General features: G+C 35.9%; 1 protein-coding gene across 6 annotated transcripts in view; it reads right to left on the reverse strand.

Moving 5' to 3' along the window:
• CFAP299 (cilia and flagella associated protein 299) overlaps positions 1-22,584 on the reverse strand; it is a 581,386-nt gene that overhangs the window by 238,407 nt on the left and 320,395 nt on the right. For 3 of the 6 annotated variants that reach the window (XM_038582314.1, XM_038582319.1, XM_038582317.1), the window contains one exon: positions 17,152-17,202. The exons of the other annotated variants lie outside the window; for them this stretch is intronic. In XM_038582314.1, the coding sequence (XP_038438242.1) occupies positions 17,152-17,202 (51 nt within the window). The remainder of the gene's footprint in view (positions 1-17,151; positions 17,203-22,584) is intronic. 6 annotated transcript variants of the gene reach the window in all.

Raw genomic sequence — 22,584 nt, forward strand, 5'->3', positions numbered from 1 at the left:
CAGGCTCATACCATCACACAGTATGGGCTTTTCCTGGGTTACTAAAATCTGCCACTTATATATACAGCCCATCAAAAGCCTGTTAAATTCAGTGATAGTGTGCAGACAACAGAGGCAAGGAGTGTTTTCCAAAAAATGATTTAAGGACAAGTGACCTGAGAAAAGATGTTATATGTTTCTTTTTTTTTTTAATTTTTTTAATTTATTTATGATAGTCACAGAGAGAGAGAGAGAGGCAGAGACACAGGCGGAGGGAGAAGCAGGCTCCATGCACCGGGAGCCTGATGTGGGATTCGATCCCGGGTCTCCGGGATCGCGCCCTGGGCCAAATGCAGGCGCCAAACCGCTGCTGCCACCCAGGGATCCCTGTTATATGTTTCTAATAACAAACAAATGTGCATGGGTCAATTTCTGGTTTTTCAGATTGGAAAACAGATGGAATTTCTCTGTAATAGCCAAACAGAAATTAGATTGTTTTTCTGGATGGAAGGATAGGGCCAAGATTATTTATGCACTGGTAATTACAGAGGGACAGATGGACAGCAACAGGGAATCAGTCTCATAGATGTCAGGGAATTCAGGGGAACAAAAGAACAGAGAAGAGAGGGGCAGAGACTGAAGAGGAGTGATTCTAGCAGATATTTCTATATATTTCTACTGATACTTCCATTTGTTTATAGGTTTATAGGTCTTATTTCTCAGAACTTAATTTAAACTTTTATTTCTTAAAATTTTCATCCCTGGTTCATAAGAAAGATGCTATTATTCTGCATAGGATTAAGCTATGCTGATTACAGTATCATTTCAATAATCTACGAGCTATATTAGCACTTCATTGGCTATAAGGAAATACCCAGGACAAGCTGGTATATTACTCCGTTCTTAGGTCTTTGATATACTGGCATTTCCTCTGAGATAATAGAGTACTAGTTATCAGCAGATCCAGGTCCAATCAAAGACAATATTTGGTCAGAAAGATTTCAGTTTAATAAACAAGAATACCATAATAAACAAGAATACCAATACTTACTGGGGTTAACCTGTAGTAAGCAAGACCTATTAACTTCTTTATTAAGTAGACATACACTATGTTTATGTTAAAGGATAGGTGTAGATTCCTCTCTAGTCCCATTACTCAAGACAGGTCATGGAAAGTAAAACAGACTTAAGTGGAAAAAGCTGCGTGTACGTAGAGCTGAAGGTTGATCTAACTATGAAGGATGGAATTACCACAATTTCTTCCCATGGTATCTTTCCAAAAAGTTAAGCATTTTTTTTTCTACTCCATCAATTTTTCCAAGGCTAGTACAGAAATACTTCACGAATCAGAATACAGACTCGACTGGAATAGTTTTGAGTTTTTCTGATTGAGGCTTATTTGTTACAGGATACAAGATTTGAAACCTCACTAGCAATTAACTCAGATAAAATACTTAATATAGGCAAATTTAATTGAAATGTCTTTTTGCTTACTTTTAAAAATATAAAATGTAAAATATTTGCTGGGGTGCATTTACCTCTCACTTAACAGACATTGTTACTCAAAATAGCCAGGAAAAAAAAATTCAGTAAAATTTGGAATCTACCTAAATACTAATAATTTTAAAAGGAATAAATAAAAATAGTTGTATGTACTTATCAGAACATACAGTTTTCTAGAATGACCTAATCTCCATGACAGACATGTAGATTAGCCTGCACTGACCTCAACATTTCAGACATTTGGTAAGACATTTATCTCCATTTCACTTATATAGCTCAGTGCTGTATATTAAAGTGGGGAAATAATTTATTTCTTCAACATTTCCAAGAGAATTTTTTGTGCCATAATTTTCTTTGATAGGTTAACAGAAAGGAAAAAATGAATAAACCAAGTATGGATTCATGAAATGTATGTAAATGTGTCTTGAATAATGAAAATTCACAAATGCTGAAAGATGTCCCCTATATCGTGTAAAGTAAAATAAAATACAATTTATGTGATGAGAATCTCCCAACCTTGCTATTCCCTTGAGTAAATGAAAAAGGCTGAAGAGATTTCTGAAAGGACATTATAAAAATAAATCTATTTATGCATCTCTTCAAGCCCACTGTAGAGTTGTTCTACTCCACCTCATTCTCACACCTGTTTGGGAAGATATGTCCTGGCAGTGTTTCTAGGAGCTAATATCATTCCTAACCACATACAAATTGAATTCCAGCTTCATAGCATCAGATCTCTGGGGAATAAAATCTAGCCACATACAAAGAACACAAACTGTTCTTTAACAAGATGGCAGGTATTTGGCACATGATTTGGGTTTTGTTTAAACAAGCTGATTAGTAGTATCACGTTGGCAAGTTCATTGTTCATAATCATTCTACTTCATTTGCCTATAAAAAGTAGAAGCACATATTCTGTTTTATAAGCCTGGTATGAATCAATAGGGATTTTTTTTTTCTTTTTCTCTCAAGTGAATACTGCACAGTTAAAAACAAAAGGGGAGTGGATAATTTAGGAGCAAAAGATTTTAAAGCCCACCAACATTGCTGTAAGGAAAAGGTTTCTGCTAACAATTACCCCATTAACCACACTCAAACTTTTGTGGAAAACAAAACAAAAAGACACACCAGTAAATCTCACTCTATTTTCTGCATAAAATCCACATAGATAAATGGACACATCTAGAATAATTATTTTTTTTCATTTTTACATTTTTTAAACTTAAATTCAATTTGGATAATTACTTTTATTTTATTTTATTTTTTGGATAATTACATTTATTTATTTATTTATTTATTTATTTGGATAATTACTTTTAAATATCACTTTCAAATCCTTCTTGCCAAGGAGCCTTAGTACTTCCTCAGGACAATCAACACATTTAGGTATTTTTGAAAAGCAGTAAGTTATTTAAACTCACTTGATGACTAGGTGTTTGACAACTGAATATTAAGATTCATACATTATTAATACAAATAATGTTATTTCTATTTTCATAGAGGCAGAGCTGTGAGAAATCTATTTTCTATATCCTCTTACTCATTCCTTTCTAACCCAACACAAAGATTCTTAAAACATCCCCAACTACTTGGTGCACTTTATTTTCCCATTTGTGTTTTCAGTTCTAACGTCTACTACTGTTTTTAGGATCACTATTTATTATCCCTCTTATTCCAAGTATGAGAAGCAGAACAGTACAGTGCTTAGAGAATGAGTGCTTGAGTACCAGGCAGTGCTAAGTTTAAGGCCATACACTTCAAGTTAGCCTCTCATACCCCAAGTAACCTCACCTAGTACCTATTTTGCTTGGTTCTGAGGCTCCAGCAGGATAATGCACGTAAGTTTTTAGAACAGTGTTCACAAAATGAACATATCTTTCTATTAGCAAATAATTAGTATTAGTTGCCACTGTGATTTCTATTTTTTATTATTTTCCTTTCCTTACCTTCTTCTGGCCTTGTACAAATTCAGTCTATAAATATATTAAATCAATTCCCTTTTTAGAAAAAACAGGTTCTCCCTCTGTTTACTTCCATACTATTTTTTTCCTTCTCATCTACAACTTCTTGAAAGAATATGCTAGACATCTTGTCATCACATTCTCATTTCATTTATTCCTGAACACATTGGTTTCGGTTTAGTATCTCAACCCTAGCTCTTTTTTTTTTAGAGTGCAATCTTATCTACTCATGTGCTTCTAGCCAGAACCCTTGCGAACTGCAGACTCATCTTCTGGCTATACACTGCTACCTGGATTTTCTAGCTAGCACATCAGACTCAGTAAATCCGAATCAAAACATCCCCTTAGTTTTCAGATTTGCCTTGCCTCTTGTATTGCCCATTCCAGTTTCTGGAACCACTATCATTCATTTGATAATATTAAAATAATAAGTATTATATTAATACAAACTATGGCATCAATAACTAAAACTATATGATTACTAACATTATCTGATGAAGAGCAGGATTAAGTAACTTGCCCAGGGTCACACAGCTAGTAAGTAGTAAAACCAGTGTCCTGCCTTTGGAGCCTAACATTTAACCACTGTACTATAATGACTTCAGCATGGAAGCCAGAAAGATGAAAGTCACCTTTAACTTCACAATTCACTTCACTTCTTTTATTGAGTCAGTACCAAATTTTGCTCATTTTAGCTCATCTACACATAATAAATAAATCGCTCCAGATTTTCATTTTATCTCACCTATATATGATTGCCACATTCTTTGCTTCCAGTCTTTTCCAATCTATCCACCCTAATCCTGTCAGAAGGATCTAATATTAAATTCTTTTTTTTAAGATTTCTTTTTTTAATAAATTTATTTTTTATTGGTGTTCAATTTACCAACATACAGAATAACACCCAGTGCTCATCCTGTCAAGTGCCCCTCTCAGTGCCTGTCACCCATTCACCCCCACCCCCCGCCCACCTCCCTTTCTACCACCCCTACTTCGATTCCCAGAGTTAGGAGTCTTTATGTTCTGTCTCCCTTTCTGATATTTCCCACACATTTCTTCTCCCTTCCCTTATATTCCCTCTCACTATTATTTATATTCCCCAAATGAATGAGACCATATAATGTTTGTCCTTCTCCGATTGACTTATTTCACTCAGCATAATACCCTCCAGTTCCATCCATGTAGAAGCAAATGGTGGGTATTTGTCGTTTCTAATGGCTGAGTAATATTCCATTGTATACATAAACCACATCTTCTTTATCCATTCATCTTTCGATGGACACCGAGGCTCCTTCCACAGTTTGGCTATTGTGGCCATTGCTGCTAGAAACATCGGGGTGCAGGTGTCCCAGCGTTTCACTGCATCTGTATCTTTGGGGTAAATCCCCAACAGTACAATTGCTGGGTCATAGGGCAGTTCTATTTTTAACTCTTTGAGGAACCTCTACAGTTTTCCAGAGTGGCTGTACCAGTTCCCATTCCCACCAACAGTGCAGGAGGGTTCCCTTTTCTCCACATCCTCTCCAACATTTGTTATTTCCTGTCTTGTTAATTTTCCGCATTCTCACTGGTGTGAGGTGGTATCTCATTGTGGTTTTGATTTCTATTTCCCTGATGGCCAGGGATGCAGAGCATTTTCTCATGTGCGTGTTGGCCATGTCTATGTCTTCCTCTGTGAGATTTCTCTTCATGTCTTTTGCCCATTTCATGATTGGATTGTTTGTTTCTTTGGTGTTGAGTTTAATAAGTTCTTTATAGATCTTGGATACTAGCCCTTTATCTGATACGTCATTTGCAAATATCTTCTCCCATTCTGTAGGTTGTCTTTTAGTTTTGTTGACTGTATCCTTTGCTGTGCAAAAGCTTCTTATCTTGATGAAGTCCCAATAGTTCATTTTTGCTTTTGTTTCTTTTGCCTTCCTGGATGTATCTTGCAAGAAGTTACTGTAGCCGAGTTCAAAAAGGGTGTTGCCTGTGTTCTCCTCTAGGATTTTGATGGAATCTTGTCTCACATTTAGATCTTTCATCCATTTTGAGTTTATCTTTGTGTATGGTGTAAGAGAGTGGTCTAGTTTCATTCTTCTGCATGTGGATGTCCAATTTTCCCAGCACCATTTATTGAAGAGACTGTCTTTTTTTCCAGTGAATAGTCTTTCCTGCTTTGTCGAATATTAGTTGACCATAGAGTTGAGGGTCCACTTCTGGGTTCTCTATTCTGTTCCATTGATCTCTGTGTCTGTTTTTGTGCCAGTACCACACTGTCTTGATGACCACAGCTTTGTAGTACAACCTGAAATCTGGCATTGTGATGCCCCCAGCTATGGTTTTCTTTTTTAAAATTCCCCTGGCTATTCGGGGTCATTTCTGATTCCACACAAATCTTAAAATAATTTGTTCTAACTCTCTGAAGAAAGTCCATGCTATTTTGATAGGGATTGCATTAAACGTGTAAATTGCCCTGGGTAACATTGACATTTTCACAATATTAATTCTGCCAATCCATGAGCATGGAATATTTTTCCATCTCTTTGTGTCTTCCTCAATTTCTTTCAGAAGTGTTCTATAATTTTTAGGGTATAGATCCTTTACCTCTTTGGTTAGGTTTATTCCTAGGTATCTTCTGCTTTTGGGTGCAATTGTAAATGGGATTGACTCCTTAATTTCTTTCTTCAGTCTCAGTGTATAGAAATGCCACTGATTTCTGGGCATTGATTTTGTATCCTGCCACGCTACCAAATTGCTGTATGAGTTCTAGCAATCTTGGGATGGAGGCTTTTGGGTTTTCTATGTAGAGTATCATGTCATTGGCAAAGAGGGAGAGTTTGACTTCTTCTTTGCCAATTTGAATGCCTTTAATGTCTTTTTGTTGTCTGATTGCTGAGGCTAGGACTTAATATTAAATTCTGATGAGTTACTTCCCTGCTTCAATAACTCCCAATAACTTGGAGGATCAAAACTAAGTTCCACTATGCAAACAATGCCTACCTTTTCAATGCCGACCCTTGTTGCTTTTATCCCCACATATAATGCTCCAGGAGAATAGGGATCACAAATTGAGTCTAGGCTGTGTCAGGGCTGAAATTTAGTCATGTGTGATAACCTATCAGAGTCTATTGACCAGGGGACTTTAGAACTCTCTGGGAAAATTAAAACTTAGGGAAAAAAAATAAAAATAAGAGATAAATCAAGAACTGACCAAAAAAATGGGCTAAGGTATTAGGAGTCGGGGTAAATTTGAAAGATAACATCATGAGTTAAATTTTGGAAATATTAAATTTGAAGTAGCCAGTGGCAAATTCATATGGCAATGTACAACAAAGAGACTTGCATTAGTAACAAAGCCCTAGATTTCAGAGGTAAGAAGCTGTTTTAAAGATAGCACATTGACCATCTCTTCAACTGTTCTCTGGTACATCAGTACCTATGGTAATTGAAGAAACTAAAACACTAGCTAAACAGTATTTCTTGGAATTCTCTAATAAGTGTAAATCAAAGGAAAGAAAGTCACCTTCTACTACCACAGACCGCTTCTCGTTTGGTAGTTGGTATCTGTGGAACTGCCTGGTGGAACAAGTAATTGAGCTCTCTGCATCTGGAAGAAATGTGGCAATTCATGGGGAATTGTTAAGTCTGAAAAAGCAGCCACTGGTAACACATATCTGTTGGAGCAGCAATGAAATGCTGTAGCGTGAAATGCTGCCAGGTCACCCGCCGCCCAGCAGAGAGCCTGCCCTGCCCAACAGGGCAAACACAGCACTTACTTGGAACAAAGTTTTTATACATACATTTGAGATAATATTGACTAATCTCAAATATAACTAGGCTGCTGGGAAGTGGGGAAGCCATAACCAATTACACCCCTCTGGGGTCTGGGAGCCTAGGGCACCTGGTATAAAGAAGGAAGAAAAAGCAGAGTTTTGTTTTTTTGTTTGTTTGGTTTTTTTTTTTTTGCGAGAGAGAGCACAAGTGGGGGTAAGGAGCAGAAGGAGAGGGTGAAGCAGACTCCCCATTGAGCAAGTAGCCTGATGTGGGGCTTGATCCTAGGACCCTGGGATCATGACCTGAGCTGAAGGCAGATTCTTCACTGACTGAGACACCCAGGCACCCCAAGAAGCAGAATTTAAGTGTCACTGCTAAATTATTATTGGTTATCAATAAGCTTATGGAGACTAAGAAAATTAAAATTATAAACAGAAATATTAAATACTTAGTAATTGCTCAAATACACTTGACCTGCTTACTGTTCTAACCTTTATCTGTGTTGGAATTATCTTATAGCATATGTTGCTTTGAAGGTGATGGTTATCTTACCTAAAAGAACGGTTAGTATGTAGTCAGCATCTAAAAATGATTTTTTTATTCAACTGGGTTAAAAGTACAATTAATTTAACTTATTAAGAAATTCAAATTCAGAAAACTCATTTATTTATTCATCCTTTCTTTTATTCATTCAAAAACATTCATTGACTGCTAGGTACTAGACTAGGTTCTAAAAATGTAACAGTATAAAAGATACAATTTTGCTCTTAAAGAGTGCACAGTGATAGAAAACAGGAATGGTGACTGCTAATTTGGGGCACTTACTCTAGACAGACATTGTTAGTGTCTACAAATTGATCGTCTCATTTAATTACCACAAAGTAATGATGGAACGTGCATTATTCTCCCCATTGTGTAAGAAATGTTCATTCAAAGATTCAAGTGATTTGCCCAAGTCACACAGCTAGGAAATCACAGAGCCAGGATTTCAGTGTCAGGGTCTAGGTTAGGTTAATGCTAGCATTCCTCAACCTTCCATCATTTAGTTATGACATTGACAATTTTTTTGTCATTTTCAGGTACTATTTCCATTTTAAAAATTTGCTTGGATTTTGCTGCATCAATAATGTCTATGAAATTCTTAGTTTGAATTGTTACTTATTTTTTATAATTACACTAAAGTACAGATATTTCTCTCAAAATAAAAAGTATGTCCTCATATGATCCCAAATTATCTTGAGTGTCACTTTATATGGACACAGTCTGGGTATACACTGCTCTATGGCATGTTACCTGACATGAAATCAGAAGGTCAAAGTTAAGCCAGGTGGTGACAGCCATAAATCCTGTTCTTGTCTGCTATCATTGTGAGAAATATAATGGTTACAATCTCTCTTAACCCTTCACCATGGTCCAAAGCCACTGCCGAACAAAACTAAGAGGTAACCATGACCCATTCCAGGGAGTGATCCCCACTACTGCCATCCAACATCACCACTGAGGTTTAGCCTAAAGTGTGTAGGTTCATGACACAAAGTCCAAAATGCTAGGAGCCACCTGATCTCATTTCAGTCTGTCTCTTGCTGTTATTGCTTTGTTTTGTTTATGTGTTTGTTTGGAGATAGGGGTAGTCATGGTTCTGGTGTCTATTTGAACAGACTGGGAAAGTTGAGACAAAAGGGTTCTATTGTAAGAAGAGCAGGGATTAAAACAACAACAACAATAGTGATTATACAAACATATTTGCTTCCAGAATTACCTCTAAACCTTAAACTATCCTATTAAGAAATTCATCTTCTTCAAGGCCTCATTTAACCAGGATCTCCAATTCTGAGTTATTTCACATAGATCATTTTTGTGATAATTAGAAACAGCTGCATTAAGGAAAGACTAATTTTTAAAGATTTAATTACTTTGATTAAAATCCTTCTGAAAACATTAATCCTTTATGTGTCTCAAGTATACTAATCCTTGCCCCATCTTTTCCATTGACATAACAGAGTATAATCCAAATTTCTTCCCCATAGAAATGGTCACATGTGATTTGTGTCTGGATACCTCCCCATACTCCTCTCATACTACTCTTCCCAGCACTCACCATAGTACAAGCACACTGAACTTCTTACTATTCTTCATGCATGTTAAGCTCATTCATGTTTCAAGATCTTTACACTCACTGTTCCTTCTGCCTAGAACATTTTTATCGGTTCTTCCCATTGCCCTTAGCCATTCAAGACTCACCTCAAACATCACGATCTCAGAGAAGCCTTCCATAATCATGCTTTGAAAGCTGTCCCCCACTCTTTTTCACATCCCTAGATTTTATTTCCTTTTGCATTAATCACAGGAACTTATCAAGTTTATTTTTTGCTTATGTGTTTATTGTCTCTAAATAGAATATAAATTATAGAGGACGAGGGACTTTGTTTATCCTCTGTTCTACATCATCAGTGTCTACTTTATTCCCTGTTCTGTATCCTTACTATCTAGGACAGAGAAGACAATAATTATTAAAGAAAAAGATCACTTTGGAGAGCAGGAGATGAAATTTGTAGATTCCACATACTTTTAGCAATCTTGTGTGCTTTCTTTATTATCCTGGTATTTGATTGTCATTTGTCACTTTCAACTGTTACCAGAATGTTCTCCTTTCCTGTGGTATGGTAAGACTACACAATCCTTCATAAATACAGCTTCTTCTCTTTCTTGAACAGATTACTTACTCATTTGAAATTAGCATATTTAAGACATAGTGAATTAAATTCTTATACTTTTTAAAATGTTCTCTCAATATGAGGCTTTTGTCTGCTTATGCCCAAGTTTTTGTAATATTTAAGATGATAAGAAGACCCATTATGTTTTCTTCCTAGTAGAGCATGTGTAGTCTGCATTGGTTGATTTCTGATGCAGTCAACTCTAACTATATGAAAGGAGAGGATCATTTTTGAGGATGTCATGGTGGGAAATAACACATACAATACTCATACAGATGTTCATATCCATTTGGGACACATTCTAATTCTGCAAAAGAGCATGTTAATGAATAGAACACAGCTTGTCCCATCTGAGTAGTGAAAGTATTTGCTGAAGATGGCAACTGGACATCACTGCATGTGAAAAAGCTGTGTGGGAAGCAGCTAGGTGGTAAAAACAAAACGAAACGAAATAAGAAGGTCTAGCAATCCATAGATTATCACTAGACTTTACCCAGAAGAGATGCTAATGGAACTGATTTTCTAATATATCTAAAACCATGCGGGTTAGTTCAAACTATTAGTTTAAAATACATCATTATTTCCCTAAATGAATAATGAGATATGGATCTGCTACATATCACCCATGCCCAAATAAGGAAACTACCTGCATATTTGTATTAACTTAGCTTTCATCACATCTAAATGTATACTTTGTTTGTTTGAATGACACTACTGTGAGACTTTTCCAAATACTAGAGTATATAGGGTTTGTTAGCAAACCTTAATGATCTGGTCATCACTGGAACAATTTTGTCCCCAAAATCTGGCCCCTGAATCTAACACAAGGCCAAGTTATGGTGACCCATCTAAGCTATGCAAATGAAGTTTTTGTTCCTAAAACAAAACTTACAATGGACTAAAACTTAGAATGTATTCTACACAATTCAATCACAGTGGTTTTTTTTTCACTTTATGAAAAAAAGTCAAAGTTAAGACAAAATGAAAACAATTTCATCTAAATACATGTTGCAAAAAATCTGAAATATCTTAAAAAGAGTAAATATGCTTTCCATCTCCAATTGATGCATATAAATAATAAAGACAATGCTTCATATTGAAAGCTGAAACTTTTGAAAGTGTTATTGCCAAGCTAGAATTCAAGATAAATTAAATACCATTATATACCATTTTGTCTGGCAAGTAATAATTGAATTCACAATCACTGGGTGGATATTGGCAAGTCTTCTGCATACCTGTTATTACATATTATGATGAAATTTAAATATTCTGAGTATTTGGCAAGTCATCTGCTTTGAAGCTATGTTGATTATCAAAGTCTAGAGCAACATATCAATATATATTGTTCTTTTCTACTAAGAAAATGTTACAATATATAAACTACTGGTTACCAGCAACTGTTTTTCTTTTCCAGCAACTGGTTTTACAAAATAAAAATAAAAAATACAGACTCCTCCACTCTCAGTCAGGTAGGATGAATGCTGACATTTTTGCTTTTTCACAGGCAAAGAGCTGAAGAACGCCTGTCTTGTGAGACATATGTATTGACCTCAAAGAGTGAAATGCAGGGTACTATTTGCTCAGGTGAAAAAATACAAAGCTTTGTGTGTTGTTCAGTGATCAAACAAAGAAAAGTCCAAAGAATGTACTCCATGTGTGACTTTCAGAACTCAACTATTGTATTTACAATATTAAGCGGTGAGGTAAAACACCACAGTTATTAAGGCAAATTATATTATTTATTATCCATAATAAATAGAAGGTTTTACAAATAAGAGCTTTTAATAATTTTTGTGTTTAGTCAGAAAAACCAGGAATGATTTCTTCTATAACTAAATTTAGCCATTTAGGACAGCTATGAGGGAAATAATCTACTAAATTGAACAAATGAATTTGACAAATTATTATTTTTTGTTTTTTTTGTTTGTTTTTTAAAAGATTTTATTTATTTATTCAAGAGAGGCAGAGAGAGAGAGAGAGAGAGAGAGAGAGAGAGAGAGAAAGGCAGAGACACAGGCAGAAGCAGGCTCCATGCAGGGAGCCTGACATGGGACTGGATCCAGGGTCTTCAGGATCACGCTCTGGGCTGAAGGCAGCACCAAACCACTGAGTCACAGGGGCCACCAACAAATTATTTTTGTTACAAACCTTCTAATTACAGAAGCTAATATTCTACATTTTGGATAGCCTTTAGATGACTAAAAATGGTCTTCATATCCTATCATGTATATCTGATCAGGATGTCATCGTCAAATTAGTTGCAAAGTACCTATTACATACTTGCTAAGTGATGGGTGAAAGATCCAAACTCTGATCAAAGAAATTACAATAGTGATACTTTAATCTCAGGATAAATCACCCCCATGTGTATCTTTAAAGATTTCTGCAATAGCAAACTAGTAATTTTATCTTTCACAGGTCTTAGTTTTCTTACTTATAAAATCAGGATAGTAAGACAGATTTTTCACCACCAAACTCTGTTTAAGTATGAAAATTCTGATCATGTAATAACCAATTTCAAGAGTCCTGAGGCTGAGGAGATCATGAGTAATGGAGCTGGAGTTTGAGACGGGAATGTGGAATATGGGGTTTTAATAAATAGGTAGGTGGGGAGCACATTCCAGGGAAATGGAATTGGGCAAGTACGGGTTAGAAGAGAGGTAACATAATAGTATCAGAAGTCTAGTGATGGATGGACTTGCTCGAGGGGAGACATAGTAAGAAATGTAGCAGGAGAGAAAGCTGAGTGTATCCTGGGCCACTGGTAGAATGGTCTGATTGTACAGCTGGGGCTTCAGATTATATTATAGAGGCAGGAATATTTTCTAAGGCAAAGGCAACTTTTTAAAAATATGTTTCATAGAGATTTATGAGACTGAGCTATATGGGTACTTGAGTAGGGATAAGTCCAATTAGAAAGCCATAGGTAGGGATGCCTGGGTGGCTCAGTGGTTGACCATCTACCTTCGGCTCAGGTCGTGATCCTGGGTGGTGGGATCAAGTCCCACATCAGGCTCCCCGCAGGGAGCCTACCTATCCCTCTGTCTGTGTCTCTGCCTCTCTCCCTGTCTCATGAATAAATAAAATATTAAAAAAAAGAAAGCCATAAGTACATAGGACTAGGTGTATAAGGTGCATCATTCAGGTAGTTTCAGGTAGAAGTGTAAAGGAAGGCAAAGAAGTGTTACACCATGCACATGGTCTCCAAATCAGCTTAGTTAGAGGGTGGAGATCAGTTTTGCACGCATCTTTCGAGAAAAATCTGTCCATATTTTCATTGTGCAGGTAGATGCTTTACATCTCAGCAGAAATGTAGGTTTAGGAAAGGCCATATTCTGGTTAAGTGTGTGACACAAAAATGATCAATAATTATATTTTCTGGAAACTTTCTTGTCCTCATAATTAAGGATTGCATTCATGGGCTGCCACTACCCACGAACCCCACAGTTGTTCACCAGCAATAAAACACATAAAATAGTGAACTGGGGCAGCATTTCTGAACCCAGTAGGGTGACAAAAATTTTCCTCACATACATTTATATGATTATAATGAACTACAGAATTACTTAGCCCTAATAATTTTTAAAGGATGAGAATAATATTTGCAACACAAATAAAGTAATTTTTATAACAGTCTCAAAAAGGAGCAAAAGGGAAGTACGAAAAGCTAGGGAAGCATATGAATAACTAGCCTGCAGAAGGTTGCAAAATGTGGATTTGGCTAGAGTCTAAAAGGTTCTCTTAGCATTCAAACAAAATTTTCATCAAAGTTCTCATGGATTTATTTAATCCTCAACACCTATACTATATTTGGTTGGCTAGTGCAAATTTGCAATTAAATTGTGAGAATGGTTCTTAGCATGTTACCTCTGGGGTCTTTTTTCCTTACTTAGTTCCCACAAGAAGATGAAAAATATTAAGAACCGGAATCACCCGGTACTACTTGTGCCAGACACACTATGTAGATCCCATGGCAGGTATATTTAATGAGGGAATTAATTGCTGCCTCAGTTTTAATTTGGCCTTTCCCAGTGTCCAATATGTTTCTCTCAGATGAACTGGTCCACAGGGACCTTCAAAAAGTCAGGGTGTGTGAAGAAAAGGAACAGGAAAAATTTCAGCATTATGACAGTTTCCTACAAGCTTTATTTTTTATAAAGTCATGTCAATTAACTTCCATGGTTTAAATTAAGCAGAGCATAGGCACCTTAATTAATCAAAAAATTCCCCTCAATATCAACTCACACAAATGCTACCATTCCACCATGGAGTAACATATTTCTGCATTGTCCTACATATGGTCCAAATTAGCACCTGCATAGTTCAGTTATTAAATGAAAAACAGCTCTTTACTTGACCTATGGAGTTCTTGTATACAAGAACCTATCCAACAGCATTATGTCTTCCCTTATCAGATGTGTGTGGTATGACATAATGAATGTAACACTTCAGTGCAATTGGCAAGATTTCAATTCCCAAGCATGGGGTCACATTTCCAGTTCATTGTTTTGGAAGCAGACGTTATGCATTGGGTAGCTAATGGTGAAGCTCTGCATTTTTTTTCCCCTCAGAGATCTCAAATCAAATCTAAGAAACTAGTAACCTAAATTTAATAAGAGTCTGAAAACTCATTTGCTGAACAAGAGTTTCTTAGAACAAGTGATGAAAACTCCAGAGAAATGTTAGGTGAATGTGTGGGGCCAGCCCAGAAGTCTCTTTTATCTGAAAAATCTTAAAGGACAATAAGCATTATAGAATGTTTAATTTTGGTCGGGTGAATAAGTTTCCTGTTTGTTACCTTAATAAAGCAACATTCAGACCCACATTTTAAATAATTTTATAATATATTTTAAATTAAAAAATAAATGTACAAATAATACAAAGCAGTATCATTGTGCATTTATGTGAACTTCAGTATTTTACCATTTCTATTTATTTTTCAAAAAAACTTCTAGACTTTAAATTGGGACAAATATACACATATGTCTAAAAGGCTTCAACAGCAGTCAAAGTCAGCTTCAATAGAAGAGAAACAGAGTTTTATGACTGCATAAATTGACATAACAGAATTTATAGAAAGGTGCTTATCTATTTACTAAGAAAAAGAAAAGCATGAAAGTGGTTGTAATAAGAGCTTTTAATGATGCAAAAGACTAGCAGTTCTGGTAAATATTCGCTAAACCTTATCCACTGGGTAAAAAATAAGAAAAATGGAATTCATTTCAACAGAAGGGGTCTATTTCGATAATATTAATGACTTCCTGATTCTAAAGAACTAAACTAGCATATAATAGTCAGAAAGCTTTAAACAAGATATCTCCACATAAATGACAGAAATAAGACAAACAAAAAAAGTCTTCGATGCCTTCCAACAATGAACAATAGTCATGTATGCCTAGAAACTCACATTCTGATTAATCAGTTGTAGAACAGAAAAGGTATAATCATTTTGGCAAAGATTCAGAATGGACAACAACAATTAACAAGGATGTTATCTAGCTCCCATACAGGACTATACTGGAATCAACTGGGACTCCAGTTTAGAGAATGAAATTTAAAAATAAATAGACTTATGAAATTCTATGTTAAAAAAGATGGACTTACCTGCCAAATATTAAGATACTAGACACTTCTTGACACTTAAAGAAGAAAGTTTGAGAATTCAAAAAAGGAAATGCACTAGATTTCCATGATAACACAAAAGTTCTTTAAACAAATGATTACTGAGCATCAGCTATGGATAAGGCACTGTATAAATAGTACATAAACTCAATATCTCACACATTTTGTGCTATTCCAATTTTCCAAAAACTAAAATTAAAAAAAAATCTAAAATACTCATTTTAAGCAGGTAAGCAGTAAGCACATGGAACTCATTAACTTTAAAAGTTAAGCTAAAAATACAAACCTATTCAGGCGATCTTTCATTAAATTTAATGTTGATAAACGTATTAGATAACTGGAAAGAAGGTAGAGACTTTTAGGTATACTTGCAAGTTTTATGTTATAAAATCAATATCAGTTTCCCCTATTAAACATCTCTGGATAAGGCAGAATCAGAAAATAATAGTTTGAAAAACCAAGGGGAAAGCGTGTAGGACTTCTGCTTTTATGGAAATCTAGGTACTAGGCACTTACTCAGAAGCATGAAGACCTATAGAGATTAAAGAATTGAATGATATAAATATTAATTTGTCAGTATGGAGGTAAATGTATTGAGACACTCTCTGAGATATTTTCCACCTCTGTGAATTTGTAAATAATAGTTTATAGAGGATTCACATTTACATTGCATTCTTCTCACCACCATCACCATTATCAGCCTATAGAACAGCAAATTTGCTCTGATATTATCTTTGAGATAGGTGTTATACTGGAGGAGAAAGAATTTGACAAAATCTATGTAATGATGAAGACAAGTGGGCTGAATGAGAGGTAATTCACACCCTCTAAATTAGTAGCCCTCAGGATGCTGAAGGATGAACAACATAGTGAGGGCTCTCCAGCGGAGGACTTCAGGGCTCTGTGTTTGGTACCAATCTGTTCAACATTCTTATCAACAACTGGGATGATGACAGAGTCATTTTTGATGGCAGGCTTCAAGAGCTAAGAGAATGGCGTGGGATGACAAAAATAAGATTAGAGGGATGCCAATAAGCCAGAACTGATAGGGAGAAACTTTAAAAATGAAATCTAAAAAAAAAAGAAAAAAAAGAAAGAAAAGAAATCTAGATGGTAGGCATAAAATGCTGCTTTAAGGTCTTAAATAAAGGATGGGGAAGATCTTGCCAAAAAGCAGTGAAAATGTGACCTTTGAGAAATGGACTTAAGCTTCTAACTCTCAGTTCCCTCATCCATGTGATGGAGGTAATACTAAGGTGGTTACAAGAATAAATGTGCTCCAAATATAGAATACACAGTGTTTAGCATTTGGTAAGGGCTCAATAAATTTTAGCTACTGTTCTTCTTATTAAATTTTTTTGTAGAGGATAATTAGAATCTGCCAAATATCTCACTGTAACTCTATGACAAACTATCAAGATAAAACACGACAAATATCAAGCCCTGTTCAATAGAACATACTACTTCTCTCCTAGTCATTAAAATTGTATGACTTGTAAGAATACAGAATGTTAGTAGTATTTCAGATCTTTCAATGTGAAAGAGGTCAGCCAAATTTTGGGAGTGGAAACATGGACTTTGCAGTGCGACTGACCAGCTCTGTTACTACCTACCAGTTTGATTTGGGGCATGGTACTCCAGGTCCGTGCCTTGGTTTTTATCATCTGTAAAATGGGAATGGTAAGATTAGCTAAACCACAGGGTTGTTGGGAGGAAAGATCTCATAGATAAAATGGGCAAAAAGCTCTAAGCACATGTCTGGCTCACAAGAAATGCTCAATTAAGTATTAGCTATCATTATCATGAAGGATCATCTCAATTAAACAATTCAAACTGAAAGAGAACTGAAAGGCCTTGGGCAATAGTTTGCATTTCTTCGAATTAATCCTTGGTTTTAAACACATAGAAGCCAGAAATAAGAGAGAAAATATGTATTCTGAAAGCAATTAAATGACCTTAAACTTTTATTATCTATAAGATAAGAAATTGCAATGAATCATTCCAATGTTCACAGCTCATATTAGATATTTTATTGACAAAAGATTGAATTAGTTCCACATTTTGATGAGCTTATGATTAATACTATTGAGTAAAATGCATATTTCCTTTTATCAGGAACCCAAATCTTAAAACAAGGGACTAGATCTATCAAGTTGGGTTCTCTGTCCAGTTCTCCAAAGATCATCCCACCCTGAAGTCAGTCATTTACAACTCTATATATTTCAGTCACCAAAGACACAAAAAGATGTTAGGAAGAGGGAATCAGAACCAATACATTTTCAAGGGCAAGTCAACATATTCACTCTGTAAGCTCACAAATCAAAGTAAAATAAAGTAAAAGTATAGCCAGAAAAATTGAGTGTTTTAAGGAGCTTAAGGATTATTGGACCTGAAAAGTGATAATGCTCATTTCCCCTAATTTTCTCTGCAATTAAGCAAGAAGAAAATGAGGAAGTTGGATAGACTAAAATTCGATACGAGATATATTTAATATCCCTAACTATCCTTCATATATTTGGAGTAAACAAAGGATACAAACAATTTGAAAATTACCTTTTTCAAGGCAAGCAAGACAACTTGCTTCCACTTTTAAATTGGTGTGTTTTAAATGAAAACTGGATCCATGTGTTTCTCAAACTTTCATACTTACATATATAAAACTCATTTTGAAATGATTTGAATATCTTCTTTTTTTAAAGATTTCATTTATTAATGAGAGAGAGAGAGAGAGAGAGAGAGAGAGGCAGAGATACAGGCAGAGGGAGAAGCAGGCTTGTTGCAAGGAGCCCAATGTGGAACTCGATCCCGGATCCTGGGATCATGCCCTGAGCTGAAGGCAGGCACTCAACCACCAAGCCACCCGGGCATCCCATGATTTGAGTATCTTTTAAAAATTTCATCAGTGACTGAGAATGTGGGGTAAATGTCTAGGAAAATAAGCTCCATTTCCTTTCCTCCCTACTTTCCAACAATGTCCCCAAACAAATCAAATTCATGGAGCTGAATATTTTTAAAAAGCATTTTCTAAGCACAATAATGAGATTCATATCTTTAAAATGAAAAATAAAACATTCAAAAATCAACCTGCTGCTTGTGATAGAACCAAGGGACCAGCTTGTTGGATAGTAGTTGCCACTGAAGGATTAATATGGCTTCCTCTGTGTTCTATAATCTCTGTTCAGGAAATTTTGCTAAATAGAATGTTAAATAAAAATTTATGTCTGTGTCTCAGAATTTGATTAAAGAGTTGACAGTGAAGATAATACTTGACAAGTGTTCCTACATTCTAAAGAGGGAGGCTAGACAATAGGATTTACTGGGTAGCTGGACAGATTCCTCCCTCTACCAAACTGTCCTCCACCCTAGGCCAAGAGAAGGCTGAAAAGTTATGAGGAGTTCTGGTGGGTCAAGTTTTCAGGTGGAAGGTTTGAGGACTGACCTTTCCTCTTGCTTAGATAAGCAGACTGCTTACTGGGAGAAGGGGAACTCAGCCCCAACAATAATAGATAATATTAAGTAGTATGTGCCAGGCATTGTTCTAAACACTTCATACATCTTTAGTTTTTATGTCTAAGTGGAGAGTACAATTCCAAGTTTATAAATGAAAAGCTGAGATATTTATATATATATATATATATATATATATATATATATACACACTCTACTAGACTATATATATATATATATATAGTCTAGTAGAGTGTATAGTTAAAGAAATTGAACTGAAGTAGCAAAGAGATTAGCCAGAAAGCATCACTTGTATCAGGACCTTGTATAAAGGGTATTCCCATGGTTGGGGTGAATAGGGGGAGGTCCTCCAAAGAGCTCACTGGTATAATCTGTGAGGGAGATAATTTTTTGACACCATTCATAACCAAAATAATTAGTTGACGTTGATGCTGAATACAAGTATCAATCACATAAGACCCTTCCCCTCTCTGTCTCCAGCTCCTCCTTTTATTCTCTCAACATGAGGAACCAGATTCAAGGAAGGACAGGTTCAAAGAATATGAAATAGACAACAAAAAAGATCATAGCTCCATACTACAAATGAAAGGTAAGACTTTTTTGATAACAATAAATGCACATTAAAGATTTGAAGCCCACTCAATAAGCTAATTGCTACTTTTGTATGTGTATTTATATGTCCCCTTGTATCCCTATCGTCCACCAGTTTCTGATGTAAATTTCCACGACCTTCCCCAAAGCTCTGGAAATTCCTGATATGCTAATGTTCTCCAGGTTCTTGAATTCTCAAGGGCTGCCGCTGCCTTGGGCTACAAGGATGCAGGCATGAAAATTAGCTCTTTGACATTTTCTAGCACCAAATGTTTCTCACACAAAGCATTCATGAGCTTTACTGAATATTAACTGAGTATTTGGTAGTTACTGGTCAGAATCACATAATGAATCTTACACATTTTACTATCTGTTAAACTACTTTTGACTAATCCTATGCTATATTACATTACATTCTCTTTCTAATTTCATTCTATTTTTGTTTCCTTCTTCCATTTCAACACCTCAGGAATATCCCTCTCTTTTTCTCTACCTCTGTATCTCTAGGTCTCTGGACAACTTCTGAAGGAGTTGGCAGCTCTCATTCTAGTTCAGACATTTGAGCAGAAATGTCCTCTGCTGCCCAATTTCCCAGCATTCTAGTCTCAAACTTTCCACTTCAGGCTTCCCACTCCCTTTCCTTCACTGGCCTCTCATAATTTTTGCCTGTGGTGTTAACTCCTTGTGACGGCTCTTGTTGACCTGACTCCTTCTCCCTGCACACCTGGGTACAACTTGTCTTTCATCTTTGTTAAACTTCCACTTCACCAATCTCCTGGTTGATGAAACGTTAACAAACATATGCATGTACAGAATTCACAAGACAGATTCCCCTCTGTCACAGGAAGGAATACATATAATACACATTCAGTAGAGAGAAGGGCTATTCTTCCTAACCACAACAATAGCTAGGTATAGCGAGGGAAAAGGAACTAAAACACTATCATGAAGAGCTCCCAGGGCAGCCCTGGTGGCTCAGCGGTTTAGTGCCAACTTCAGCCCAGGGCATGATCCTGGAGACCTGGGATCGAGTCCCACGTCGGGTTCCCTGCATGGAGCCTGCTTCTCCCTCTGTCTGTGTCTCTTCCTCTCCCTCTCTCTCTCATGAATAAATAAATAAAATATTTTTAAAACGAGCTCCCAAAGATTATATTCTCCATAAAGTTCTTAGAGTCAGAACACATCTTAGAGATAATCCATTTCAAATGGGGAAACTGAGGCCCAGAAGTATTAAATACCTTGTTGCTGACCACATAGCCAGTTTGAGGCTAGAACCAGAGTCTCTCAATTTCACAAATGCTATTAATGGTTGTTTGCATGATACATTATTATCTGTCTTTGTATTATAATGGTTCAGATATTATTAACATAAAACATACGCAATATTCTCCTGCACTAAAAAAAAAATGATGAAATGCTAATTGCTTTTATTCTTATGGCCATTTGTGTGGCTGAGCAAGGAAGAGGACAAAAAATGTGGTTGAAACTAAAATTTATATGGAATCTCAAGGGTTCCAGAATAGCAGGACAGACTTGAAAAAGAACAAAGTTGGAGGTCTCACATTTCCTGATTTCAAAACTTACTACAAAGTAACCAAACAATGTGGTACCAGCATAAAGGGAGACATTTAGACCAATGGAATGAATACAGAGCCCAGAAATAAACCCTCACATGCTTGGTTATATGATTTTCAACAACAGAGCCAAGACTGTTCAGTGGGGAAAGGGTAGTCTTTTCAACAGATGGTGTTGAGAAAACTGGATTGCCACATGCAAAAAAATAAAGTTAGATCCTTACCTTACATCATATACAAAATGAACTCAACATGTATCAAAAACCTAAACATAAGATCTCTTAGAAAAGAAACAACAGGGGAAACTCTTAAAAGAAACAAAAGAGGAAAAGCTTCCTGATACAGAATTTGGCAGTGATTTCTTAGCTATAACACCAAAAGCACAGGCAACAAAAGAAATATAGATAAAGTGGATTTTACCAAAATTAACCAACTTTTGCACATCAAACAACATCACTGACAGAGAAAAAGGCAGCCCACAGAATGGAAGAAAATATTTTCAAATCATATGTCTGATAATGGATTAATATCCAGAATATACAAAGAACATATACAGCTCAACAACAAAGGAGCAACCTTATTAACAAATAAGTCAAGAGATTTGAATAAACATTTCTCCAAAGAAGACACGCAAACGGCCAAGAGCACATGAAAAGATGTTCTATATCCTTAATCAAAACCACAGGGAGATATCACTTTACATTCATGAGAATAGCTACTATCAAAAAGAAACAAACAGAAAATACATGTCGGCAAGGATATGATAAAATTAGTGAACTGCTTGTGGGAACTTAAAATAGTTCAGTCTATACTGTGGAAAATAGTATAACAGTTCTTCAAAAAGTTAAACACAGAATTATCATTATGATCCAGCAATTCTACTTTTGGGGTATATACCCAAAATAACTGAGGGCAGGAACTTCAACAGGTATGTGTATACTTATGCTCAGAGTCGCAAATTCACAATAGCCAAAAGGTGGAAGAAAGCCCAGTGTCCCTTGACAGATAAATGGATAAACCAAATGTGACATATACATTCAATGGAACATTATTCCGCCTTAAAAAGTATGAAGTTCTGACCCATGTAACAACCTGAATGAATATGGAGAACATTATGCTAAGTGAGCTAAGTCAGTCACAAAAGGACAATATGAGGTACCTATATGAGGTATATGAGGTACCTACAGTAGTGAATTTCATAGAGATAAAAAGTAGAATGGTATTTTGCAGGGGCTGGGGCTAGTTGTTGTGAAAGGGAAAGTTTTGTTTAATGGGTAGAAAGTTTTAGTTCCAGAAGATTAAAAAGTCCAAGATGGGTGGTGGTGAAAGCTGCACAACCATATGAAAGTATTTAATGCCATTAAACTGTACCCTTAAAAATAGTTAAAATAGCAAATTTTAAGTTATATGTAT

This window comes from Canis lupus, chromosome 32 (genome assembly GCF_011100685.1).
Source record: "Canis lupus familiaris isolate Mischka breed German Shepherd chromosome 32, alternate assembly UU_Cfam_GSD_1.0, whole genome shotgun sequence".
Taxonomy (NCBI): Eukaryota; Metazoa; Chordata; class Mammalia; order Carnivora; family Canidae; genus Canis; species Canis lupus.